General features: G+C 40.3%; 1 protein-coding gene and 1 long non-coding RNA gene across 2 annotated transcripts in view; one reads left to right on the forward strand and one right to left on the reverse strand.

Annotated features, from left to right (window-relative positions):
- PSMD12 (proteasome 26S subunit, non-ATPase 12) lies at positions 1–21780 on the forward strand. Its single transcript, XM_032794495.2, has 11 exons — positions 1–209; positions 3681–3740; positions 7902–8030; positions 12484–12591; positions 15193–15297; positions 16666–16815; positions 16984–17118; positions 17781–17893; positions 18945–19119; positions 19831–19908; positions 21327–21780. The coding sequence occupies exons 1-11, from the start codon at positions 102–104 to the stop codon at positions 21534–21536; spliced, it is 1371 nt and encodes a 456-aa protein (XP_032650386.1). The 5' UTR covers positions 1–101; the 3' UTR covers positions 21537–21780.
- The window catches only part of LOC142047676 (uncharacterized), a 12066-nt gene continuing 5896 nt past the window's right edge, over positions 21697–27866 (reverse strand). The window contains exon 2 of the long non-coding RNA XR_012656939.1: positions 21697–22368. This is a non-coding gene — a long non-coding RNA (uncharacterized LOC142047676). The remainder of the gene's footprint in view (positions 22369–27866) is intronic.

Consider the following 27866-nt stretch of genomic DNA (forward strand, 5'->3'; position numbering starts at 1 on the left):
GAGTCTGCTGCCCGCGCTGCTGCCTGAGCGGGTGTCCCTGCTGGTTTCCGGTGTGTGTTTGAGGCCGGGCCGGGGACGCGGCGCGGAGCCGAGCCGGGGGGATGGCGGACGACGGCGCGGAGCGGTCAGACGGCCGCATCGTGAAGATGGAGGTGGATTACAGCGCCACGGTGGACCAGCGCCTGCCCGAGTGCGAGCGGCTGGCCCAGGTAAAGGGGAGCCGGCGGCCGCGGTTGGGCTGAGTCATGGCGCGGCCCGGGCTAGGCCGCCCGCGGGGGAGACGGCCCGGGCCGGGGGACGCTCGCCTGTCCCAGAGCGGTGCCAGGGGGCTGAGGGAGGGACGGCGCAGGAAGCGCCGGGCGCGCAAGCCGTGGGGGAGAGCCCCCTCTCCGGCGCGGGGGGATGGGCAGGGCTGGTGTCTGCTGCGAGGGGGTCAGTGCCGATTCCCGGCGGGGGGCAGGCACGCCACGGGTCCGCCCCCTTTCGGAAACGGGGGGGGGAGAAGGGGCAGATGCGCTGGGGGGCACAACGGGGGTGGGGAAGCGGAGTGGGATGAGATGGGATGGGAGCGCTCCTGGCCTGAGAGAGCTGTGTCATGACCGATCTCCTGCTATTGACAGAGCCGTGCCCCGCCCCGCTTCATCCAGCCACAGGCCCCCACGTCCTCTAGCTTGCGCCCCGTCGCGCGTCCTAGCTGGAGGCTGCTCCATTGCCGGTGGGATAGGCAGACCTGGTTTCTAGGGGCGTGTGCCGCTTATGGGATGGACAGGAGGCGCAAGGCCACCAGCCTGGTGACTGGTGCACAAGGGATCTGGGGAGAGCGAATACCCACAAGTGTGCAGCTCTAGGCAAGCACAGGCGGCGCTATGTGATGGAATCCCGGCGGGAGGATGGGGACCATGTAAGAATATAAGAACGACCATACTGGGTCAGCCTAATGATCCATCTAGCCCAGGATTCTGGCTGCCTACAGTGGCCAGTGTCAAGTGGTTCAGAGGGAATGAACGGAACAGGCAATCATCGAGTGATCCATTCCCTATTCCCTGTCGTCTGCTCCCAGCTTATGGCAAACAAATGTGTTCCTCTGACACCTGACATTTTAAGGCCTTTGTGTGCGGGAAAGGGGGCTGTCTCTGCATGGATAAGCATGGGTCAAGTTTGCCCCTACATACAGTAGAATGGCAGAAGAGCAGCTATGGATTGTGTGTAGTGACAAAACTGCACCTCCTCGTAATCCCTCTGCTTCAGCATAGCCAGACACAGACTGCCCAAAGCAGCATACATTGGGATCCTGGAGGCATCATTCCGTCACGCCACCCCCCACACTTTGGAGCAGCCAGATCTAGGCCTTTATGCTGCACTTGCCCTTTCCCAATAGGTGTAGCCTGCAAAATTGCATAGGAAGGAGGTGGACTAATACCAGGTATGACACGTGTACAATTGTGATGTACAAGAATTAGGAAACCAAGGCTATTACCCTGCATTATAGTCAGCCAGGCCATATATGTCAGTGTGCACTTTAATTCTGTGATTGTAGGTGGACATATACTAGATAAGCCATGGTACACAATTTGAAGGGACTTGGTCAGGATAAAAGTAACTTTTGGAAGCAAATTCCCTTATCTGTATTACTAATACCTTAATGCCTTCTAAAAATTTTTCCAGTTTTTAAGCTTAAGTAGCCCAGTGGTGCAATGTTTGTTACAAACATTTCTATTAATATTAAGTGTTGCTATAATACTTGTTTGGAAATTTAATCTCAGTTTTTGGATCTAAAGTTTCTTACAATGGCCTTTAAATCCCATAGACAGATATAGGACATATAGTCCCCAGTATCCAATGAGTGCAGGCATTGTACTACCATGATTAGGATGTATATGAAGCGCACAGGCATGTGTCACCTACCTCCTAGCTTACTCTGTTTAATATCAGGAGAGAGATGCGTAGCAGCAATGTTTTTTGTTACAGTATTTAACTACATTTATATTTACTTAGACTTTGTCTTGACTAGGTTAAGTAGTCCTAAGCCTGACCCAAACTCAACTTTTTTTTCCCTAGTGTAAATGCAAGTAGTTTAATGCAGGTGGTCATGTTCTAGCCTAGACTAGAATTTGGCTGACTAAATCAAATTACAAGTGTTACCTTTCATCTTCATTCGGAAGAAGGTTGTGTTTAGGAATTTAAGTCTGGCTTATCTAGCATGTGTTCAAGCTTGACCACATTTCCTTGTCAAGACACAGCCTTACTGTGTGTCATGTGAGAATGGAGGCTTATGGGTATACTGGGAGAGGAGGAATATACTTATATTCTTTTCAAATTGATCGTTACATTCCTGCCTTCGCCATACTGTTACTTAAGCCAACTTTCTAGCTGAGGGAATGTGTTCTGTTTTTCTTTTTATTTATTTATTTTGTGTTATAGTCAGCTATACATTTAAACTGGCAGCTTTTCGAAATTCTCTCATTCAAATCATCGTAGTTTGACAGCCCTGAGATTATCCATAACTCCAGGTTCCTAAGTGAAAATGTATACTGTTGCAACTGAGTGTCACTTCTGTGTGGAGTTCTCGATGGTTCTGTGAATTTCAAGGAAAGCTGAGATATACTATAAGAGGGGTAGGAACCTATGGCACGTGTGCCGAAGGGGGCACGCGAGCTGATTTTCAGTGGCACTCACACTGCCCGGGTCCTGGCCACTGGTCCAGGGGGCTCTGCATTTTAATTTAATTTTAAATGAAACTTCTTAAACATTTTACAAAACTTATTTACTTTACATACAACTATAGTTCAGTTATATATTGTAGACTTATAGAAAGAGACCTTCTAAAAATGTTAAAATTTATTACTGGCACACAAAACCTTAAATTGGAGTGAATAAATGAAGACTCGGCACACCGTTTCTGAAGGGTTGCCAACCCTTGTACTACAACAACTAAATTTTATGTTTAAAATGAGGGAAGTTTAAATATGCTGTGCCTTTCTGATAAATATACTTTTGGGATGTTTGGGCTTCCATGAGGCAGTATCTGAAGGTGGGATTTTTTAAAATTTACATAAATAAAGCATAGACACATTTTACATGAGAAAGAGGGAATGGGTTTGTGACTCAAGTGATCTGGTTGTATTCCTGGCTCCATCACTAACTAGCTGTGTTATTTTGGGTGAGTTATTTAACAGATACTTTCAGAAGTGGCTTTTGATTTTGTGCATCTCAGTGTTTGGATGCTGGGTTTCAGACACACAAAGTCCTGATTTTTAGGAATGCTGAGCTGTGACCGGTCCAAATGATGTCAATGAAATCAATGTGTGGTCATGATCTCTGAACATCAGACCCAGGCTATCCCAAGTTAGGCACTCAAAACCAAAGGCCACTCTGTAATTTTGTCCCTTAATTTCTGTATGTTTCCCCATCCATAAAAAAAAAAAAAAAATGGAGGTAATGATACTTATCCACCTTCGTAAGGCACTTTGAGATATACAGATGAAAAGTAATATGTAAATGCTAACTATTAACGTTTATTCCTATCTTCCTTGTCAAAGAAATAAACTACGTTGAAATTAGTCTTTCACCCCGACTTTGCTATATGCTTTTTCTTCTATAACAGATGTAGCTATTCTTGGGTTAAACTATACTATACTTTTTTCAATGTTGGTCCTAATAGTGTTTGTCCATGATATTAGGAAGGAAGACTTCAAGAGGTCATTGAAACCCTACTCTCTTTGGAAAAACAGACACGAACGGTAAGTCGATTATGCTGTGCAGCACATTTATTTCTGGGGTGTTCCCCCTTTTCCTGGCAGATAGTGGTATAGTGGGAAATTAGAGTGTCTGGCTCTGCCATGTTCCCCCTTACCTTTGGTGGTGGTGGAGCTGGGGGGTGGTGGGGTGGGTGGGGCCTGGCTCTTTGCCTATATTCCCCATTCTTTTGAGGATGGTGGGGCTGGAGTTATAATGGATTGCTCTTGTCTTTGTATTGTCAAGGCTCGGCAGTGGTAGTTGCTCAGTAGTTTAAGTTTTATATGTAATCATTAATGCACTTTTTGTTTGTTGCAGGCTCTGACATGGTTCCACGTCCCGTATCTTGGTTGCTGTAGTAAAAATGTGTTATGAGCTAAAGATTGGGATGCTCTTAATGAAATATTAATTATTCTGTCAAAGAGAAGAAGTCAGTTAAAACAGGTGATTACATTTTTTAAACAAAGAATGCAGCTGTTTGGGGAAGGAAAGATACCATGTTACCTTTCTTAATTCCCTTCTGTGTAGTGCCTGTGCTGTTTGTGTGTTAATATCCTTCTGTATATACTAATGTCAGCTTCTGTTGCTGCTTTCGATAGGCTTATTTAAGGAGGCTTGCATTCAACACCTGCTGTCATCCACATTAACCTACTGAAAAATGCACTAGGGATGTAAAATACTAAACAGTTAAATGGTTTACCAATAAGTATTAGCCTTACGTATAATTAACAGTTAATTTTAAAAACAGATTGGCAGCAGCCCGCGGATCCCTGCTGGGTGGGCAGCGGGTGGGGACAGGCATCAGTCCTGGAATCCTGCCGGGTGGGGCCCCATCATGTTCAAGATTAAATAGTTAACCAATATAATTTTAATAGTTAAAACGGATACTTTTAAAAATTCTATTTACATCCCTAATATGCACACACTCATGCGTGCTTAACTGCAGCCTTCACTCATGTTGCTTTTTTTGTTTTTTTCTCTCTCTGTCATTTGTTTATTAGGTTGTCTGCAATTCTTGGGACAGTGCCTATTGTAAAATTTTTCAAAATGATTTAGGCTTCTGAGTTTCACTGCAAGTCAATGAGGCTTCGACTCCTAGTGCCTGAGTTTCTTTGAAAATGTATACCCTATGGGACGTACTACACTGCACGATTATTTCGAATTAGCTTAAACCGATATTACAAACAGATCTAATAAAATCGGTTTAGCGCGTCCACAGTGGGATCCTGAAATCGATTGTTTGCGTCCATGGTCCAAAGCTACATCGATTTCAGGAGCGGTGCACTGTGGGTAGCTGTTCCCAGCTATCCCATAGTCTCCCATTCCTGTGTTGAGAGCACAGTGCCTGATGGGAGCAGAAACATTTCCCGGTGGTGCTGGTACAGCCTCACCCTCCCTTTGTGAAGGCAGCAGACAACCGCTTTGGCGCCTTTTCGCGGAGTGCATTGAGGCAAACGCTATAGCACAGCAATCTTCCCTTTTTTTTCACGGTGGTGGAGGGGGGAAATAAACTGAGGAGCCTGTTCCCTGAACCACGCCAGACACTGTGTTAACCTACAGACATTGGGAGCTCAGCCAAGAATGCAGAATAATTTTCAGAGGCTGCTGTGGACTGTGGATAGCTGGAGTCCTCAGTACCCTCCCTCCCTTCATGAGCGTCCATTTGAGTCTCTGGCTTCCCGTTACGCTTGTCACGCAGCGCTGTGTATCCTGGAGTTTTTTATTCAAACGCTTTGGCATTTTCGTGTTTTGTAATGGAGCTGATACAACAGATTTGTCTCCCCATACAGGATCGACCTAGTATCTCCCGTACGGTCTATGCTGGAGCTCTTTTCGATTCAGACTGCATCGCCAGCCGTGCTGATCAGACTCCACGCTGGGCAAGAAATGTAATTCAAAAGTTCGCGGGGCTTTTCTGTTTACCTGCCCGCTGCATCCGAGTTCAGATTGCGTGCCGACATCAGTGCTGCACTCTGGGATGCCGCCCGGAGCCAATAACGTCGATTTCCGTCCACACGAACCCTAATTCCGAGTACCGCTATCGAATTTAGCGCTACTCCCTCGTTGGAGGAGTTCCGAAATCGATTTAAGGACCGTTTAACTCGATATTATCGACGACTTCATTGTGAACGATACAGCGTTAATCGGTATATCGGCTTAAACGATTAAAGTCGCAGTGTAGACCTGGCCTTTGTCTTTGTATGTTTCTAAAGCTCCTAGTGCCCTGCTGCTGTATCAACAGTAATCTGTTCACTATTTCCTCTGAGTGAACGCATCTTTAATGCTGTGAATGTGGATTCCGTTAAATTTCAGTCACTTGTTCTGGAGCTTAACATCAATTCAAAAAACTTTGCTGACTTTGTCCCTTATTTTTATTCTTGTCTTTGAATCTTATTTCTGATATATTTTTCTAGCCCTTAGTGTAAGTCATAGATCGCTCTCTCCCATTTATGCCATCTTCAGTAGCTTTCACTTTAAAACACAATATTAAAACATCTATGGAGCTTTTTGTCATCAAGTCTCAATCTCCTCCATTTCTTGCTCATTCCAGCATTTGTTTAAACCTTCTTGGTCGCTACCTAATGCACACCTAGGTTCAGTCTCTGATGATAGCAACACCAGTTCAACTTTTTCTCATTCTGTCTAATTTAGCTACTCTTAACCTGTGTCACCCTGTACTGGTTTGTTTTAATACACTGTCACACTTATATTTTCCCCAAGCCCTTATGAAATGCCAAAAAATCTGTGCACGATAAAGAGACTGTTTGTCCATTCCATTTTTGTTCTTCTTTATACTGTTCCTCTTACTCAATTTCAGGTTCGGATTCGCAACCTCCCTGTTACCTGTTTGGCGTGATATCGAGACATAAACAATACGAGGCCCAATACAGGTCTTATATAGTAATGTTCTTTTTTTAGAACTTCCTCATTCATCGTTAGTGAGGATGGATCTCTGCCAATGTGACGCCTGGAATGGACCCCACTGTCATGCACACAGCATTAGCGGTACTTCTGTCATATGCTCCAACTGATATATATGAAATGATACACCAGGTGTTGGGTGGGTGGGTGATGAAAGCAGAGCAAGGGACAGCCTGAATGTAAAAAATTCCATAGCAGTCCAAAGTGTATAACGCCATGGTGTATTGCCCTACTATTCTCTGCTGTGGTTGTCGGAGAGATACTTAGCCTTGATACTGGAGGTCTGCTTCCTTTTCAGTCCAAGAATAATGTGTGTTAAGCTGTTTTTAACAGTATGCTAGTCACTTGGTATGTCAAGTGTTGTCTGAAACTGCTGATGCTTGGATTGCTAACAATTTCAGTTTTATTCAAGTCTCATGAAGACAATAATCCGCACTGGTCAAGCATGTATCTAGCTCAATATGTAAAACCGGATTACAAGTGTGCCTTCACTTATATGTAATATCTAAACGTTTACTTTGTTTCCCTACTAAATCCTGGGTGTCAGCCATTCTCTTTACTTACAAGGCTTAATTAACTAACAGTTATAGTGATGGTAAGGTACATGAAGGTTGCAAAGTCTGATATTCCGATGAAGTTGTAACCTCCACCTTTAAATGCACTTAGCTATTCACTAATGTTATATCATAGGGGGATCTTGTACTCCCTAGCAGTGATCAAGCTCTTGCCTTCAGACTTAGAAGATTTGATCATGTTCTAATTTTATTTAGTGATTGTAAATGTAGATGATATTCTTTGCAATGTATAACCCCTATATCATGCAGGCTATCACATACTACCCTGCCATTCCACGATAATTATCATCGCGAAATAAATCTTAGTCTATTTACCGATCTTCACAAACACAGATCTACATATAAAATACCTAGAGGTTCGTGAAGACGCGCTTCCACCTATATGGGATAACCTGAACATCGACTTGTTTTAGGGCGTCCATCATTTCTGGATCGGTCTATGGTCATAAGCTACTGATAAACGGATCCCAGGATGCGGTTTGAGTGAGTCAGGGGGTGGGTGGGGTGGGGGCCTGGCTCTGTGCCATATTTCCCCATTCTTTTGAGGATGGTGGGGCTGGAGTTATAATGGATTGCTCTTGTCTTTGTATTGTCAAGGCTCTGCAGTGGTAGTGGCTCAGTAGTTTAAGTTTTATATGTAATCATTAATGCACTTTTTGTTTGTTGCAGGCCTCTGACATGGTTTCCACGTCCCGTATCTTGGTTGCTGTAGTAAAAATGTGTTATGAAGCTAAAGATTGGGATGCTCTTAATGAAAATATTATTATTCTGTCAAAGAGAAGAAGTCAGTTAAAACAGGTGATTACATTTTTTTAAACAAAGAAATGCAGCTGTTTGGGAAGGAAAGATACCATGTTACCTTTCTAATTCCCCTTCTGTGTAGTGCCTGTGCTGTTTGTGTTTTAATATCCTTCTGTATATACTAATGTCAGCTTCTGTTGCTGCTTCTGATAGGCTTATTTAAGGAGGCTTGTGTGCTAAATTCACCCTGCTGTCATCCACATTAACCTACTGAAAAATGCACTAGGGATGTAAAATACTAAACAGTTAAATGGTTTACCAATAAGTATTAGCCTTACTGTTAATATATTACAGTTAATTTTTAAAACAGATTGGCAGCAGCCCCGGATCCCTGCTGGGTGGGCAGCGGGTGGGGACAGGCATCAGTCCTGGAATCCTGCCGGGTGGGGCCCCCATCATGTTCAAGATTAAATAGTTAACCAATATAATTTTAATAGTTAAAACGGATACTTTTAAAAATTCTATTTACATCCCTAATATGCACACACTCATGCGTGCTTAACTGCAGCCTTCACTCATGTTGCTTTTTTTTGTTTTTTTCTCCTCTGTTCATTTGTTTTATTAGGTTGTCTGCAAATTCTTGGGACAGTGCCTATGTGTAAAATTTTCAAAAGTGATTTAGGCTTCTGAGTTTCACTGCAAGTCAATGAGGCTTCGACTCCTAAGTGCCTGAGTTGCTTTTGAAAATGTTACCCTATGGGTACGTCTACACTGCACGATTATTTCGAATTAGCTTAAACCGATATTACAAAACAGATCTAATAAAATCGGTTTAGCGCGTCCACAGTGGGATCCTGAAATCGATTGTTTGCGTCCATGGTCCAAAGCTACCATCGATTTCAGGAGCGGTGCACTGTGGGTAGCTGTTCCTCAAGCTGACCCATTTGAGGTCGCTCGCCCACTTACCTGTTGTCGAGAGGAGCACCAGTGCCTGATGGGAGCAGAAACATTTCCCCGGGTGGTGCTGGGTACAGCCTCACCCCTCCCTTTGTGAAGGCAGCAGACAACCTTTGGCGCCTTTTTCGCGGAGTGCATTGAGGCAAACGCTATAGGCACAGCAATCTTCCCCTTTTTTTTTCACGTGGTGGAGGGGGGAAATAAAACTGAGGAGCCTGTTCCCTGAACCAGGCCAGACACTGTGTTGAACCTACAGACATTGGGAGCTCAGCCAAGAATGCAAATAATTTCAGAGGCTGCTGTGGACTGGGATAGCTGGAGTCCTCAGTACCCTCCTTCCCTTCATGAGCGTCATTTGAGTCTCTGGCTCCCGTTACGCTTGTCACGCAGCGCTGTGATCCTGGAGTTTTTTATTCAAACGCTTTGGCATTTCGTGTTCTGTAATGGAGCTGGATACAACAGATTTGTCTCCCATACAGGATCAAGACCTAGTATCTCCGTACGGTCTATGCTGGAGCTCTTTTTTCGATTTCAGACTGCATCGCCAGCCGTGCTGATCAGAGCTCCACGCTGGGCAAGCAGGAAAATGTAATTCAAAAGTTCGCGGGGCTTTCTGTTTACCTGCCCGCTGCATCCGAGTTCAGATTGCTGTCCAGGGCATCAGTGCTGCACTCTGGGATGCCGCCCGGAGCAATAACGTCGATTTCCGTCCACACGAACCCTAATTCCGAGTTATCGCTATCGAATTTAGCGCTACTCCTCTCGTTGGGAGGAGTTCCGAAATCGATTTAAGGAGCCGTTTAACTCGATATTAATGACGACGTCATGTGAACGGATACAGCGTTAAATCGGTATATCGGCCATTAAACCGATTTAAAGTCGCAGTGTAGACCTGGCCTTTGTCTTTGTATGTTTCTAAAGCTCCTAGTGCCCTGCTGCTGTATCAACAGTAATCTGTTCACTAATTCCTCTGAGTGAACGCATCTTTAATTTGCTGTGAATGTGGGATTCCGTTAAATTTCAGTCACTTTGTTCTGGAGCTTAACATCAATTCAAAAAACTTTGCTGACTTTGTCCCTTTATTTTTAGTTCTTGTCTTTGAATCTTATTTCTGATATATTTTTTCTAGCCTCTTAGTTGTAATCATAGATTCCGGTTCTCCTCCCTTTATGCCTCTTCAGTAGCTTTCACTTTAAACACAATATTTAAACATCCTATGGAGCTTTTTGTATCAATTCCAATCTCCTCCATTTCTTGCTCATTTCCAGCATTTGTTAAACCTTCTTGGTCGCTACCTCATGCTACACCTAGGTTTCAGGTCTCTGATGACTAGCAACACCAATTCCTTTTTCTTCATCTGTCTATTTAGCTATCTTTAACCCTGTTGTCACCCTGTATCTGGTTTTGTTTTAATACACTGGTCACACTATATTTTCCCCAAGCCTTATGAAATGCCAAAAATCTGTGCACGATAAAGAGACTTGTTTGTCCATTCCATTTTGTTCTTCTTTATATCTGTTCACTCTTACTCAATTTCATGGTTCGGATTTCTGCACCTCCCTGTTACCTGTTGGTGATATCGAGAATAAACAATACGAGGCCCAATACAGGTCTTATATTAATTTCTTTTTTTAGACTTCCTCATTTATCGTTAGTGAGGATGGATCTCTGCCAATGTGCACCCTGGAATAGGACCCCACTGTCATGCACCAGCATTAGCGAGTACTCTGTCATATGCTCCAACTGATATATTATGGAAATGATACACCAGTGTTGGGTGGGGTGGTGATGAAGCAGAGCAAGGGACAGCCTGAAATGTAAAATTCCATTAAGCAGTCCAAAGTGTATAACCCATGGTGTATTGCCTACCTATTCTCTGCTGTGTTGTCTGCGAGAGATACTTAGCCTTGATCACTGAGGTCTGCTTCCTTTTCAGTCCAAGATAATGTGTTGTTAAGCTGTTTTTAACTAGTATGCTAGTCTTGTATGTCAAGTGTTTCTGAACTGCTGATGCTTGGGATTGCCTACAATTTCAGTTTATTCAAGTCTCATGAAAGACAATAATCCGCACTGGTCAAGCATGATCTAGCTCATATGAAACCGGATTACAAGTGGCTTTCACTTATATGTATATCTAACGGTTTACTTTGTTTCCCCACTAAATCCTGGGTGTCAGCCATTCTTCTTTACTTAACAAGGCTTAATTAACTAATCAGTTAATAGTGATGTAAGGTACATGAGGATTGCAAAGTCTGATATTTCCGATGAAGTTGTAACCTCCACCTCTTTAAATGCACTTAGCTATTCACTAATGTTATATCATAGGGGGATTTGTACTTGACCCTAGCTAGTGATCAGCTCTTGCCTTCAGACTTAAGAAGATTGATATGTTCTAATTTTTATTTTAGTGATTGTAAATGTAGATGATATTTTTATTTATGCTTGATAGCAGAGCAAACTGAGCTGTGTGGAAGGAGATATATTTTGAGTTTGCAAAAACTTTAGTTGTACATTTTTTTTCACCCTTTTGTGTTGAGAAGAAGGAAAAAAAGGACTTAGATACTTAGCACATAGTAGAATACAAATATAATAGTACGTCAGAGCAGTAATTGGCTCACAATGGTAAAACTGACTTTTTCCAGAAGAAAATGAATAATGAAATTGATATTATAGTTTTTGGTTTACATGTAAAGTGTGATGTTAAACAGAATTGTTGTGGTTTATCATGTTGTGGTTTATCTACACTTTATGTGAGAACACATACATTTGAAACTGGTATGCTAACATCAAATCAGAAATAACTTTATATTTTTCTAGAAATTTACAGATACCACAAAGGAAGGGACAGTATACCTCACTATTGATTTAGACCAGGGTAAAATGCGTACTGAGCACTTCCTTTTATATTATGGAAATTGGGTAGCAAGCAGATAAGCTCTTTCCAGCCTGCTAAGTAGTCAGTTTGATTTGGCAGAAGAAAATGTCAATTCTGCTCTTCAAGTGAGTTGAGAACAAGTTTGAGAGAAGTGATACAGACACATTCCGTTTGACTTGAGCCAGCCTCTGATCTCAGTAATATCTTCCTGTGGAAGGGCATCTGCTCACTTTGGTTATACCAGAGGATAAAAAATTTGTGGCTGACCTGAGTCAGCTGAGCTCAACTCCTGGAGCTCAGGCTGAAAAATTGCTGTGTAGATGTTTGGACTCAGGCTGGAGCCCAAGCTCTGTGAGGGTGGGCCCAAACAGCTACACAGCAATTTTTAGCCCTGCAGCTGGAACCCCACAAGCCCAAGTCAGTTGCCCCAAGCCAGCCATGGCCATGCCATGGGTCTTTTATTCTTCTCTTTTACCCTATTAAGTTCATGCCTAGTAGGAGTGAAAACAGCCCCTCCAACACACCCCCACGCTTATTTTGGGAGAGAGTCCATTTACTTTGATATTAATAGTTCTTATATCTTAACATTTGATTACAAATGCCCCAAAATTATATTTTTGGCACACTTCTAGAAATCTAAAAATAGAGTAATATTTTGTTTTCCATTGTTTATACCAGGCAGTTGCTAAAATGGTCCAGCAGTGCTGTACGTATGTTGAGGAGATTACAGACCTACCAATCAAACTGCGATTAATAGACACACTGCGTATGGTAACAGAAGGAAAGGTAAGACTTTTTGTTTTCAGACTGGAACCTTTTGATGTCTAGTGGTGTAATAAAAAGGATATTTGCCTTCCTTAAAGCATGTCTTGTTTTCTTTTTCTGGTTAGAGAGAGAGCCAAAATACATTTTGAAATTAATATGATAAGGAAATCTATATATTTCTATTCAAAATATCTTGGAAAATTACTTCCTTATATTGCTCATTTCAGTAACCTGTTGGAATACTAACTTTTTTTTTAAGTCTCTATATTAATGACACCTTCAAGTATTAAAGCTGAGAATTCTAAAAATTCAATTAAACAAACACCACAAATAGTGAAAAATAATTTTTTACATTTCTCCTTTTGGGAAATAAAAATAGACTAGTCAGTTTTACTTCCTTATTCTGGTGGATTAGCATGCTGTCGAATGCTTATGTTCCAAACATGGAACGTGATTTTTTTGTTTAAAAATCTTGATGTAGGAATTTTAAAAAAGCAAGGAACAAAAACCAAAACAAAAATATAATTCATGGAAACATTTCTATTAGCCTTAGCTTTTGTAAACTTTGCTTTTAAAAAATGCAAATGCTGAGTTCAGCTGGTCCCAACAATGTCTTTTTAAGATTTATTTTCAGTACTTATTGTTGACCTAAAGTTGTATACATATCATCATCATCATCAAGGCAAATTTGGAAGGGACATAGCTTCCTTGCACATCGAATATCCCCTGGATAGATCTCTGGTTTGATTCTTCAGACAATTTAGTTGGATGTCCAGTCTGTTTCCATCAATGCAGTCTTATTGCACCACTGAAGCTTTTGGTGACAATGAGATTGCCGACAGTGTAGCAGCATTCCTTTTTTGGTGATTAACATATCTATTAATTTTCATAATCAAACAACAAAAAATACAAAAAGGTAAATGACTTACACCTTGTATATGTTACTAAATACTGCACAATTCACAGGATTTGCAATAAAATTATGCAACTTGTCAACGCTGCAAGACTGGACAATACAAAGTCAGACAATTTTACACAGATGTAACATGTTAGGGTGGGGAAAACTATACAAACAACAGAATACACAAATAGACATAAAAGTGAAAGAAGAGACCAGAGGGAAGTGGACAAGGGTGGAAAAAGCGGAGATGTCAGGTGGAATGGAAGGCTGGCATTATTTGATCTATCTCAGAATTTTTTGCCTGAATGTATATTAAAAAAATCCATGGTTTTTTTTGGATTCATATTGCTCTCTACAGTGATAAGCGATTCTTTCTTTCACTGCTAACTCATACAGGTCCGAATATCACTGCTTTATTCCATGTAAAGCCTACTCCTCCATTTATGTAACATCATGGACTCGGTAGAACCTCGAGAACCAAAATCTTTGCCGTGGAGTTAAACACAGCATAGCAGGTATTAGGATATAGATATGCAGGCCTGCCTGTAAAGGCTTATACTTTAAGAAAAGGTTGTCTTGAGGTAAAGATCTGGTCGTTAGTGGAATGACCAGGTCTAAAACAGCACAGACTTTGTTGTGAAGTGCATCACGGATTCAAGACGTTAACATGGAAACAAAGACTTTTCCTGGGACTGCTAACAGTATAATACCTCGGTAGTTACCCCCTTCAGCCTTGATGCCCTTTTTGATGAAAGGCAAAATAAAACCCTTCTTCAAGTCATTAAGGATGATGCTAGTGTGCCAGATGGTCTGGAAAAACCTATGCAGTTGCAATGACAAAACACACCTGTTTTCAGCAGCTGAGGTGTGATGTTACAAATTGTATATTTATAAAATTATGTTATACATGTATATTACTCTTAGTCTTATTAGGTATGATAGAAAATTAACAAAATAGGAAGTGTTACATAGAATACTGAGTTGATGGCTGAGTTGCCCTAGCCTTTCTCTTGGAAAATGTACTTTCTGTTGAGCAAAGTCTGTGTTTATTTACTCTTATGCCTGTTACCAGTTCAAACCAAGCCTTGGTAGCTAGTAACCAAAAGTTGTTAACTGATGGCTGGTCAGAAGTGCTTGTAAAAGGAGATGGTCTCTGTCCTGTTTGTGGTAGATAACAGTTCCCATCACAAAATGAACTATTATTGTTTGCTTCACTGAGAATCTTGGTAGAGAGGTGAATGAACTATCTTATTCCTAGATGCTGTTCTTCCAGATCAGGGCTGAGACTCAGTAACAGAGGGAGCTTTACAGTGTGGCTGCCCCTGCTGTATCTCTTATCTGAATATTTCCAGGGCTACAGCACTGGTCGTGAACAATAGATTGCCTAACGAAATATTAAAAAGAAGTGTTTCCCATTGTAATGGTTTTTAAATACAGACTATACACTATTCTTAAATTTAATTTGAGTTTCCAAATATTAAACTCTTATTGTAGCACAGAGAGAACTTCTATGGAAAAATTTCCTAAAGGTGTAACATAAATTAATGCTTTACTCACAAAGTCATCACATTATGTTCACTTCATTTGAAGAACAGTAGAAAGATTTCAGTGAGACTACTTATGGGGGTAAAGTTATGCAGATGTGTATATCACAGCCTGAGATGTAATAGACTTGTACTTAGTAAAATAAGTTTCAATGTTGGATTTTATTTTAATTCCAGATATACGTGGAAATTGAGCGTGCTCGTCTTACAAATACACTTGCAACAATAAAAGAACAAAATGGTGATGTGAAAGAAGCTGCTTCAATTTTGCAAGAACTACAGGTAACACATCATATGGTCCATAAGTGTTTCACCTACAAAAATCAACAATTTCTCAACGACTGACAGTTGTTTGTATGAGAGTTGAGGCTTAATCAAGCATAGCTACCTAGGAACCAATTAACTATCTTCTGTGGAATTGTAATTAGATTTAAAATGCTCTAGCTCTGCTAATTTGGCTGATGCTGAAAATTACTTGGAATATTTCCCTTTTGGGAAAGGGGGTTCCCATGTATTAGCTGATACAGAAGGTTCAGTCCTAGTGAATCTTTTGACTTCTGGAATGGAGAGTTCAGACTCTCAGGGCGTCATTCAAAATGACGTGTTCTTGGATCTACTTGTTCTTTGCTGGTTTTTTTTACATTAATTTGGCACAGGGAACTGGCTGTTGATGGGTTTGGAAGGAATTCCCTCCCATGTTTTCTTCTGTTAAGAGTAGTGTGTGGGTCCTTTGTGTAAAAGGAATCCTTAGGACTGGGCTGAGTTAAGGATGTGAGGGTATAGCCAAAGAGAACCCTAAACTGTTTTTTCACATCTCTATTTCCTGAGAGCCTGAGAATTCCCATCCATTTGCCAGATAACAGCCACCATTTTTTCTGCTGAAAGGGGTGGATACACTTCTTTCAATGCTAATGAACATCATTATTTCGTCATCTAGTGTGTGGGTGCTTTGTTCCAAGGTAGAGACTTCTGAGTATAAGCAAGCAGCTAATTTTCATGTCTTAAGAAAGGTTTCAGACTGGTAGCCATGTTAGTTTGTATCAGCAAAAACGAGGAGTCCTTGTGGCACCTTAGAGACTAACTAATGTATTCGGGCATAAGCTTTCATGGGCTAAAACCCACTTCATCAGATACTTGGAGTGGAGATGCATCTGATGAAGTGGGTTTTAGCTCATGAAAGCTTATGCCCAAATACATTAGTTAGTCTCTAAGGCGCCACAAGGACTCCTCGTTTGTTTTTTCTTAAACTTTTCCAGAAAACAAGGGGCAAATGTTTAAGTGTATCTGTGCATAAATGAGGCATGTCAGTTGGGGTTTGTGTATGCATGTTGTATAAGTTGGGGTATGCATGCACAAACAAGCATATAAGGCAAACTTTGGGGGGATTTTATCTTATGTATATTCTCTTTGGGTGATTTTAATGCACACAGTCAGACCATATTAATTTGTCCTCTGTTATAACATACATATGATGCTCAGTAAGTCTGTGTAGTAGAATTATACATATAGCAGCTTTGGTTTAAAGCTAAATATTTTATAATAGGCACATGAAAGAAGTATGATGAAAATCTTTGGTAGAAGGGCATGCTTCTCTCCTTAACGTTATTAAATAAAGATCCATGGAGTTAAACACTTCAGTTTCCTTTTTAGGTGGAAACCTATGGTTCAATGGAAAAGAAAGAGCGGGTGGAATTCATCTTGGAGCAGATGAGACTCTGTTTGGCTGTAAAAGACTATGTTCGGACCCAAATTATCAGCAAAAAAATTAACACCAAATTCTTCCAGGAAGAAAACACAGAGGTAAAGTTGATGGAGGGATTTTTTTTTTTTTTTTCTGTCAGTCTGTGGCATGCATTCTCTTCATGCACAGGAGTTTTTGTGTAATCAGTCTTTGGAATTCAATTAGATGTAATTTGTGAGATTAATGGATCTGTTTTTAATTTTGACATTTGTTTGACATTGTTTCAGAAATTAAAGCTGAAATACTACAACTTAATGATTCAGCTGGATCAACATGAAGGTTCCTACCTCTCAATCTGTAAGCACTACAGAGCCATTTATGATACTCCTTGTATCCAAGCTGAAAGTGAAAAATGGCAGCAGGTAAAAGCATTGCAAATGGAACTGCAGGAGTTCATAGTGGCAAATATGCATTTTATTTTATATTTACTGTATTGATTAGATGAACATGGATCCTTTAGCCCATCTATCTGTATATGAACATTAACAAACTGTCTACATAAGGAGGAATATAATAAAAGCAATTGAGTGTCCTTATGTAATCAATATTTGTATCAAGGACATAGTGTATGTTGTCTTAAATTCTGAGGATGACTGAACTCCATTTCATGAGTGAAAGCCTAGAAACAACTTGTGAAATTAAATTCTGAACAGTATTTTTCTTAATTTATGGAGCTAGCTCTGAAACCATGTACACAATGCAAATGCTGCAAACTCAAGATTGTAATAATAGCATTTAAGAGAAAAACAAATAACTTGACCTGAATCATCTTGCCGCGTGATCAAAATGTAAAAGTTTTGTTTCTACAAATTTAATTATTAAATTTATTTTTTTGTTTTATTACCTTAGTTTCTTAATAAATTTGAGCCTTACAGAATATATATTGTTATATGTACAGTAGATTAGCCTCACATAGATTTTATTCATACTCTGAGAACTGCTTTTACTTTGACATCAGTATTGTGTTGTTTTTTCTGGCTGTTTTTCTGTAATAAAAGAACAAACCATGTTTTCCTTTGAACAGGAACTGAAGAACGTTGTTCTGTATGTTATCCTTTCACCTTATGACAATGAACAGTCTGATTTGGTACACAGAATAAGCAGTGACAAAAAACTAGAAGAAATCCCTAAGTATAAGTAAGTATCTTTTGAATAGTCCACTCTGACAAAAACAAAAAAAAACCCCAGCCCTTTAAGGAGTGTTTTGAAGGCAGAGGGGATTCAGCTACTGTTAGGTTGAGAACCACTGCAGTAGACTATTTACTATTGTGGGCCGCATATGTGGCCCACAATGCGTTATGTGGGCTGAATCCAATACTACCTGTATGGCCCTGAGGATGTCCCATGGGCCGCAGCTCTGTGCTGATTAGGCCATGGGTTGAGAACCACTGGTCTACTGTCAATATTTCCTATACAATCAATGTGGTGTGGAAAAAAAATCTATAAAGATGTTTCTGTGTGTGTGCAAGTCAGATTATGTCCATAATATAGAACTCTCCATCACAGACACACATTTGTGTTAAGTTACTATTTATAACTCTGAACAGATACTATTCCATAATACTTCACTAAATAATACTGAGAGTCTAATGTTCAAAATATGGTCCATACGCAGTCATTACATGCATGTGATAGAATTTACATATGCAAACCCTTTTTGCATAAGCACACTGAGTACAAATCAAGCATAAATTACTTTTATATCCTTAAATGTTGTTGTTTGCACCCATGAATGTACATACAAGTTTTGCATGCAGAATTGCAGATAGACAAGACAAGCTGAGTTGATGATATCCCCTTTTAAATTTAGCTCTGAGTATCTGACTCTCCCAAAACCATACCATGCGGCTTGTATAGTCAGCTACAGCTGTGCAAAGTGGGTGTGAAATGGTTTGATAGCCACCTGTGCAAAATTGTGCCAAATTCTAAGATAACATATGGTACAAAGAAGTGGAAATTGAGGCCATAAAGTGAGTGTGTGTGTGAATCAGTCAGTCAGTAGGAAGTGTTAATATAAAAACTTCCTGTTTGTGGATTATGAATTTTAAAGTGCTGAGTAGAATTAAAAGTTATGATTAGTAGTGATAAAATTGTTTGCTTTGTATTTGTCTGTTGGCAGGATTTTTAATACAAAATACAAGTTTTATTGGTATAGAATTGTGAACTGATTACATTAAACCATTTACAGAGATCTTTTAAAACTATTTACCACTATGGAGTTGATGCGCTGGACCGTCCTAGTTGAGGAATATGGAAAGGAATTAAGAGAAGGAAGTCTTGACAGTCCTGCCACAGACGTCTTTGGTTATACAGAGGAAGGTGAAAAGAGATGGAAAGACTTAAAGAACAGAGTTGTGGAGCACGTAAGTACAGCCTGCTTTTTAACCATTCTTACGATATAAATTAACCATGGAATTGCTAGAAATGCCTTTTGCTTACTTTATTTATAAAGAGAGGGACAGGAGAGAAGATATGAGAGAAACTGATAAGTTGTCTTTTCTTCTTTCCATAATGTTCTAATTCTCCTTGTGCATTCCTGATGTGTTTATTTTGTAGGTATGTCTCTTGGCTAGCAGCTGATGCTGTGTCAAAAAAGTAGATCCAGCACTCAGAGTAATGCACATTCCACCACATCGGCTCGGAAATCAAAAACTAATTTTTGCTTTCACTTTAACAAATTGGAATATAGCAGTTTTTTTGAGCAAACAATGGAATTATAAACAAAATAGCACAAGTGCAAACAAATACTTAATATTTAAATAGGGTTTACGTAAATTGTAAGACTCGGCCCTCTGAAATTAGGGCAAAAACTTGAAAAGGGTGCTGTTTAAATCTGTAGTTAGTGACTGACTTCATTAGTTATTAGTTTGAGAGGCAGTAGCTTGTCTTGGTATATGCAGGAGAATTGTATGTGTCCTAGAAAGGACCTCTTATTCATTTGCATATCTTTCTCTGGATAAGCTATTATAGCAACATAAGTCCTAATCCGTTTTTAACATTGAGTTTAAATTTTTGCAGCCTGTGTCAGTTATTTTTTTACAAATAACCCTCTATTCTGAACACTTTTATTCCAGAATATTAGAATAATGGCAAAATATTATACCAGAATTACAATGAAGAGGATGGCACAGCTCCTGGATCTATCTGTTGATGTAAGTGTTGCTCAGGATATCCTCAGCATTCTTCTTAGATGTGTCTATGTGGTAGAGAACTCAGTCTTCAACAAAATAGCACTTTGACTTAGTTTGCATTTATTTGCATTGGGTATTTTTTTTAAGATTAAAAATATATTACAAGTCTATCACAAATAGTGTTTTGGAACAGCCATGCATCAAGTGCAGAAAGAGGAGGCAGAAATATACCACTCTGAATAAAGAACCTGGAGAAATTTTTTTTCTCTCTCTCATAGTTATGCCTATCACTGTAGTATCTGAGCGTCTCACAACGTTTTAATGTATCTGTCCTCACAGCAGCCCTCATAATATTGCCTTTAGTCTCTAATGCCCATCCTGGTATAACCAATGCTTTCCAGCTGTTACCATCAGAAACTAAATGGAAAAAAAAAAATTAAATTTCAGAGAGATACAGATAACACAAATTGAATTTTGGTTCAATGATTATAATTGAGAAACTGTTTAAAATCCCTCAGGAGTAATAATACAGATGTTAAATAAAATATTTTTCATTTTGCCTCTGATAATATGTTTATAGGCTAGACTTTGAACACTTGCCTATTCAAGGTTTTAGAATAGAATTTTGTATCGCAAAACAGCACTCAAGTTGTTACAAGGCAAAGAATAAACACACAAGGCAAATCAAATCTGAAGGACTGTTAGCATCAGGTTCTATACTGTACCTAGATAGTATATTCCACTGTTCAGGCCCTCAGCAATACTTGGTTAAAACTGACTAATGAATAGGGTTTCTTCCTTACCTTTTGAACTCCCTGGTTTATGGATTTGTCACTCTTCTTGAACATAGGTCTTTCATTTTTAAGTTTTCCAAGTGGATCCACTCGTAGCAGCATCTAGCATGGGGAGGGCAAATTCACAGCTTTGTTTAGTTCAGAGTATTTGCTTTAAGGTGTTTAATTGCAGCTCCTGCTCTGCACAACACCATCTCACAGAAGCGTAATTTACCTGACCAGTGTTTGTACAGTGTAATTGGTGTGGAATTTAGCAGTAGAAAGCATGTTCTGGAAGCTGTTTAGCCAAGTGCTCCCAATGTACGTTAAGAGACTTTCAGGTGTATTTGACTTGTGCAGTTTGAAAGTTTTTAGATGCATCTTGAACTGAAAATAGATGTTAGCTGTTTAGTGTGGCTAACATCAGAAGCTTGTTGACCCTAGGTAGTTTAGTAGCTACAACATAATTCCAGTGCCAGAGGCATTAATATTAAATATTATGGCCACTATAAGTACTGTAATTCTAATAGACTGTATTACTGTTAGTATTGGTAATACCTCAGTCACACTGCTGTTGTGTTAACTGGAAATTTGGAAAGAACATTGAGTATTTTGTTAATTACAAATGCTGTTCTCCTGATTCAGTGCCGTTTGTCTCCTTTGCAGGAATCGGAGGAATTCCTGTCCAACCTAGTAGTAAATAAGACCATCTTTGCAAAAGTAGACAGGTTGGCAGGAATTATCAATTTCCAGAGGCCCAAGGACCCAAATAACCTACTCAATGACTGGTCTCACAAGCTCAACTCACTGATGGCTCTAGTTAACAAAACCACACATCTTATTGCCAAAGAGGAAATGATACATAACCTGCAATAAGATGCTTCAGTATACTTAATGCTTTTGAAGAAGGCATTAAAACTTGGTAATAGACTATTATCCCAGTGTATATTTGGTTTATTTTCTCCCTACCCAAACCCTCCCGTCTAAAACTTAAAACATGAATAATAACTCTTGGAAGTCTTGTTGATAATTAAGTTCCCTTGATTATCCGTTAATTGTTAAACATTTTTTGCTACAGTTGGTGAAAACATAATAAAATGTATTGCCTGTGTTATCAAAATTAGTCTTGTGATTTATCCCAGTAGTTGTTTTTATAAATCTGTAGATGTTTGTCTTGATCCACCTGAGAAATAAGTCTGCACTTATTTCTTACATAGTTACTTTTGTTTTTGAAGATGTGTGGAGTACGCTGTGACATTTTTGGCAAGTGTTTTACTTTGGTGCATTTTATTTGTAACGTACAATGATAAATATTTAATATGTCAAAGGTCTAATGTGTATAAAGGCCAAGAAATTCAGATTTAATACTAATGCTTCATTTTTCTTTGTGCTTCAGTATTGCAGTGATTTTAAACCCAGCACTTCATTTTATAAAGGCAGCTTGGATTTCAAAGACGTAGCTCTGAATTTCCTTGCTTTTATGGATATTGGCCAGCTCTTTAATTGAACTAGGTTGTGGATTTTAATTTGTAATGGCACCAGTAGCACATAATTAACTTGGGTGATGCTTCAAATCCACCCTCTTGTTCTGTTCATTTTGCCTTAATTATATTCCAGACAAGAGAGACTTGCTTGTTTGAACTGGTCATAAGAGAGACAAGGAGGGGTGGAGTGGCTTTCCAGATGCCAAGAGAAGCCTCTGAAGAATCTAAAAAGCAAAGATGAAATTTAAGTGTCAGTTTCTAGAAGTCTGTGCAACATCTCCAAGATTGGGCACACAGATATTTGGAGAGCCAAACACTACACATAATAGGTTGGGTATTTTTTTTAATCAATTTTTATCCCTTGGGAGGTATGTATTACTTTATAAAATTTGAACTGGAAACTTACCTTGAAAAGTCCAGTACCAAGAATATGTTTGATATTTCACAGTTAATGGAAATGAAGAGGCTAAAAGGGACACACTCAGGTTTAAAAAAACACTTTTTAAATAATGTGTGTGTTACAGTATCTTAGATGCTAAAACTGACTACTTAACATTTGAATGCCCTTTTCATTATTTATGCTGTTACTTTTGTGTTTAATTCAGCTGGGACAATGTAAATCAATGGGATTTAAGCACATGCCTAAAATTAAACATATATTTCACTGCTGTCCTGAACTAGATTGCTGTCCTGAGTTGAGCTGAGGCCCAATTCAATACTAAAATTAATGTGCGTGAAAGTGCCTTCAAATCCTTTAATGAAAGAAGCTATGTAAGTGCTGTACGCCAAATTTTTAAATCAGTGGGAGTTGGAGGCTTTTGAAAATCATTGAGTAAAATTTTCTGAAGCATCTAAGTATCAATCATTTCTGAAACAACTAAGTATGTAAGCTGCCACACGCGAAAGTTAATTGCTAGATAGATGGAATAAAGAGTGCATGGGATGAAGAATACCACAATATCAAGATACGAAGTGTACGGGCAATATTTCTCTTTTAAAGACTGCATTAATACTATCTTATTTTATTAAGTGGAAAAAGTGTCTTTTTTTCTGTGATGTGTACATATTGTTCAGCGTATATTTCAGTGTATATAACTGACTGGTAAGACATTTAGTACTGCACTACAATTAATGTATTGAGAAAGAAGATGGTTTAAATTTTCTAAAGACATAACTTCTAGTGCCTCTGTTGGAATTTCAGGTCTTTTTTTTTTTTTTTTTTAAATCTTGACTTTTACATAAGTTGTCTGTCTATTCTCATTACCCCTTAAATATTAATGTGAACGGTAGATCTGTGTGGATAACTGAGCTAACTATGCCAAAATAGAACCTCACATACAGCATTGCAGGATATGTGAAGCTTCACCAAAAACTCCGCTACTCAATCAAAGGGTTCCAGAGTGTCAAATCCCTGTGCATGGAAAAACATTGGTAATTTATAGCATTGTTGTCATTTGTATTATGGTGCTGTCTAGAGGCCTTAAATGTGACCAGGACCCATTGTGCTTGGTGCTGCACACGTAGGAAGAAAAAGCTCCTGCCCCCAGGAGCTTACAGTGTCATTAGACAACACAAAGACAGCATTTTGCAGTTGGGAAACTGAGGCACTGGGAGATCAAAGTACTTGCCCAACGTCACATAGGAAGCCTATGACATAGCAGGAATTTGAACACTGACTGCCACACAGCCAATTTTCGTCCCATTGTGGTTGTGACTCTAGAGTCAGTTATTCTACATAATGTACAGTCTAAGGGTATGTCTACACTGCGATAAAACACCCTGGTGGCCTGTGTCAGCTGACTTGGGCTCAGGCTGCAGGGCTATCAAATTGCAGTGGTAGATGTTCGGGCTCACACTCGAGAATGGACTTTGGGACCCAGGGCCGAGCCCAAACATCTATACTGCAGTTTTATAGCCCCGCATTCCCAAGTCAGCTGACATGGGCCAGCCACAGCTGTTTTTACTGCAGTGTAGAGGTATCCTAAAACTACTTAGCCAGGATTATTAGGTGATTTAGTATTGTTAAATTTGTGCTCTTAGCTGACAAATCATTCCTCACTTCCTGCCCTCTTTTATGACATTGCTGTTCCTGCAATTCACCCCACAAGTAATGATAATTCTTGTAGAGGCCTTGATTCTGCAAGCCAGGGATTTCTTCACCTCAGTGGGTCTCTTCTGGGCTCAGGCTTACAGTGCAGTAGGTTTGCTGTGTTCACCTGGACAGTTTCAAACTGATGTTAATTTTGCATCCTCTTGAAGATAAAAAGCAGCTGCTGCTTTCTTGATTTTTATCTGGAAAGGTGAGGAAAACAGAACAAGGTCTGGGTTGCCTGAATGAATATTTACTGTGCACCTGCTTGTGGATCAGGAAGGTTTGGGGGGTGTGAACCTGCCTTTTTAACTGCATACCATTTGTATTCAGGTGATGTTTTTAACTTGCACTCAAAACAGTGGTGGGTGGAGGAAGTTAAATAAGAACTGAAAGTCTGAGAGCATCATTCAGCTCTCTGTATTCAAGACACAAGCACAGTGGGATGGTTATCCAGAAGTTTTTAAAGCACAGCTCCTGAACAAATGACAGGATTCACTGCGCCACTAAGGAGTAAAGAGAAGCGGGTTGCTAGGTGGAATGCTGAAATCAAGTATGTTTTTTCTGGGGGCTGTAAGCAGGGAACAGAACTCATGCATGGAACTGATCCTGCAACTGGGGCAATGGGGTTCCACAGGGCCGCTGTGTTATCAGATCCAATTGCCCAATTTGGGCCTACGTTTGTAAAACAACCGGCTCTAGAAATGAGTTTTTATCACTTACTATTGAAGTTACTCAGGAAAAATCTTGTTTAAAAATGACTCGGTGCTGGAAGATCCAAGAAAAGAGCTACTTTGGGGGTGGGGCAAGTTATTGTCAATATGTGGGACTGAAGTGTGCAAATACCTACATCATAGACCATGAAACTCAACAAAGATAAGGGTGGAATCCCAAACTGGCACAGTCAGAGCAAACAGGCAGTACAGTAATCTATGCGGCATAGAAACCAGGCAGTTCTTTAGCTGTGGAGAAGAACCATGAGAAAGTTCTTTGCTGGCAGGTAACTATTCTGTCACTGACAGAATGACTGTAATTGTTGGCATGCTTATTTAAAAACAGTTCTGAACTGAAGAAAATCAAAAGATGGTAATGCCACCAGATGGCAGCTCTTCCTAGCAATCTCAAGTTATGCTTCATTTCTAAATTACTTTAGACGGAGGATCTGCAAACTTTTACGGTTGAAAGAGGGTAGGATGTGTCCCATCTGATTGCCTCATTAACAGCTTATGGTCAAAATGAAGACGTGCTGGCTTGTGCATGGGTGCACATGCATGCATGTAAAGAGACCTGAGATCTATAATCTTAACAGTGTCCTCATGGTGCTATCTGAGCATTATGCTGTTGTGGGGAAGGACGCAGGCCTACAGGCTAGAGTGCATATCTCCAGATAAGGTAAGGACCTCATTAAAATGAAAAGGAATGTGTGTGTTTGAGAAAGCAGCCTGGTCTGGATCTCTGAATTGGATTCTCCAATCTTGTCATTCTGGGGACCGTCCTGTAAAGGGAAGAAATCCTCTCAGGGACCTACACCCTCTCTCGTTGCCTTCCCCACAACACTGCTTGGCTCTCAAAATATTTCTTTCTGTGGACCAGCAAGGAAGACTTCACTGGGCCCCTGTTTGAAAATCACCAACACCACAAACTCCACACCTTGAAAGTATCTAGGTCCAGGGAATTTGACCCATGGCCTTTTTTTTTTTCTTTCTTTTAAAGAAGAGTTGACGCTCTTTTGCTCCTTATGGAACATCACAGGAACTATTTGGGGAATGTCAAATAGTTATTACTCTTAAGAGTAGCAGTCAGCCCATAAATGACTGTCTGGAAACAGTTTGCTTTATTGCTTAATAGGGCTAAGTACTTCTGTTTGGTTCTAACCTTTGCTCTGCCATTGACTGGTTGTATGGTCTTGGGTAAGTCAGCCAGGCCCGGCTACATATTGGGGCTCTTACCTTCCATTAACATCAAATCCTTTGTAGATCTGAGCCTTTGCCCTGGTTCCTTCCTATCCCAGTTTGGCCAGGGGGAGTTTGTGTTTTAACAAGCCATCCCAGAACCTGATGTCCTGGGATAAAAGTGTGAGTTTGAGTTCCTCCGTAGGCTCACTGTGCAAGCAGCAGAAGGGCAGGAATGGCATAGTCCTGTTAGGCTGCTGGGAGTGTTGCATCTCAGGATTCCTGTCTGGAACTGGCCAGTTAGAGAACCAAATACATGGTGAGTTGGGGAGAAAAGGGTGAGGGGATTGGGTTTTTTTTGGTTTTCTTCCCCTCAGTGGTGGGTAGGGGGAAGAAGGGGAGATTAAATTAATTTTTGGAGGGGGCGCAGGTGGATTTTTTTGGGCGGAGGAACACAGATTGACACTGAGAGGTGGATAGGGAGCATTGAAGCATTCACTGCTTGGATATGGACAGAGTAGTGGGAAAGATTCTAAAGGATATAAGAAAGCCCAGGCCTCTTCAACTTGCAGGAGAGACAATCAGCTTGGAGGTTCGACTGATGGAGAGTAGCAGGGAGTGATGCCTGATTTCCCACACTCCATTCCTCAGCGGTGAAAGAATTCATAAAATGCCATCTGAGGTGCTGGGCCTGCTGCTCCTCCTGCAGGCAGCTACTCAGTGCTGGATGGAATATATCAGACCTGCTCAGGAGCCAGTTTCTGTGCCTGACCGCAGTGGAGTTGCTTCTATAAGTTCACTGGTAGAGGCTTGTCTTTCAGGAGCAGGAAGTCATGGGGTCTGTTTCGCTGATGCCTCATGCACGTAGGCAGCTGTGGTCTCTGTATGAAGCGATGAATCATTAAACCTCTTCCTTGCATATTCTGTCCGGAGCTGAACTAAAGATAGTTTATCTACCAGAGACCGTCTTGGGAACAACTCCCTCCAAGCACGTGATTGAATAGACAAACCCTCTGTTCCCCACTCAGCCATGTAACGTCTCTGCAGCAAGTACAGCAGTGGCTTATAGGGAACAAGTAACATTAAGAAAATACTAGTGTAGTTTTAGTGCTTCTTTTAATGTAGTTTAGCAGCTGGGACCACGGAGAAGGATTGTACATAATGTGTGTGCAAGTTCTGGACAGGACTCAAGCTGGGGCTGGTCAAGTTGTACCCATTGCACTGACAAGCCTAGGGTGACTAGATGTCCTGATTTTATAGGGACAGTCCTGATTTTTGGGTCTTTTTCTTATATAGGCTCCTACTACCCCCCTGTCCTGATTTTTCACATTTGCTGTCTGGTTACCCTAAGCCTCTCTGGATCTTTCTCACTGAAGAGGCTGGAGTTGACTAGATTGACTTGTTGATTTGAATGTCCATGTAGGTGATACACCCTCTGAAACAGGCCAGGATTTCCTGGCCACCCTGAGACTCTCAGGAAGCTGTTGGCTCAACTTATACAGCTGGTCACATGCTTGAAATAATCAGGCCAGTAGTGAAAGTGACTTGTTATTGGCAAAAATCTGCACCTTGGTGTACAAACAATACCATACAGGAATTTGTGATTATTTTTAAATCTAGACTTCCTTTTAATTGTCTTCTGTTACTAGATGTTTACAGGTAGAGGTAAAATACTAATATGAAGGACTCTTAAGTTAACTTAAATGCATTCTAAAAGATCTTTAGTTTGGCACTTGTCATA

The sequence above is a fragment of the Chelonoidis abingdonii genome, chromosome 13, assembly GCF_003597395.2.
Source record: "Chelonoidis abingdonii isolate Lonesome George chromosome 13, CheloAbing_2.0, whole genome shotgun sequence".
NCBI classification, from domain to species: domain Eukaryota; kingdom Metazoa; phylum Chordata; order Testudines; family Testudinidae; genus Chelonoidis; species Chelonoidis abingdonii.

Bases quoted from the DNA above. Each gene is read 5' to 3' on its own strand.
- PSMD12 (XM_032794495.2), top strand. From the start codon at position 102: ATGGCGGACGACGGCGCGGAGCGGTCAGACGGCCGCATCGTGAAGATG. The intron at 8,031-12,483 runs GTGATTACATTT...TGTTTATACCAG, and splicing joins GAAGAAGTCAGTTAAAACAG to GCAGTTGCTAAAATGGTCCA. The intron at 19,120-19,830 runs GTAAGTACAGCC...CTTTTATTCCAG, and splicing joins AGAACAGAGTTGTGGAGCAC to AATATTAGAATAATGGCAAA.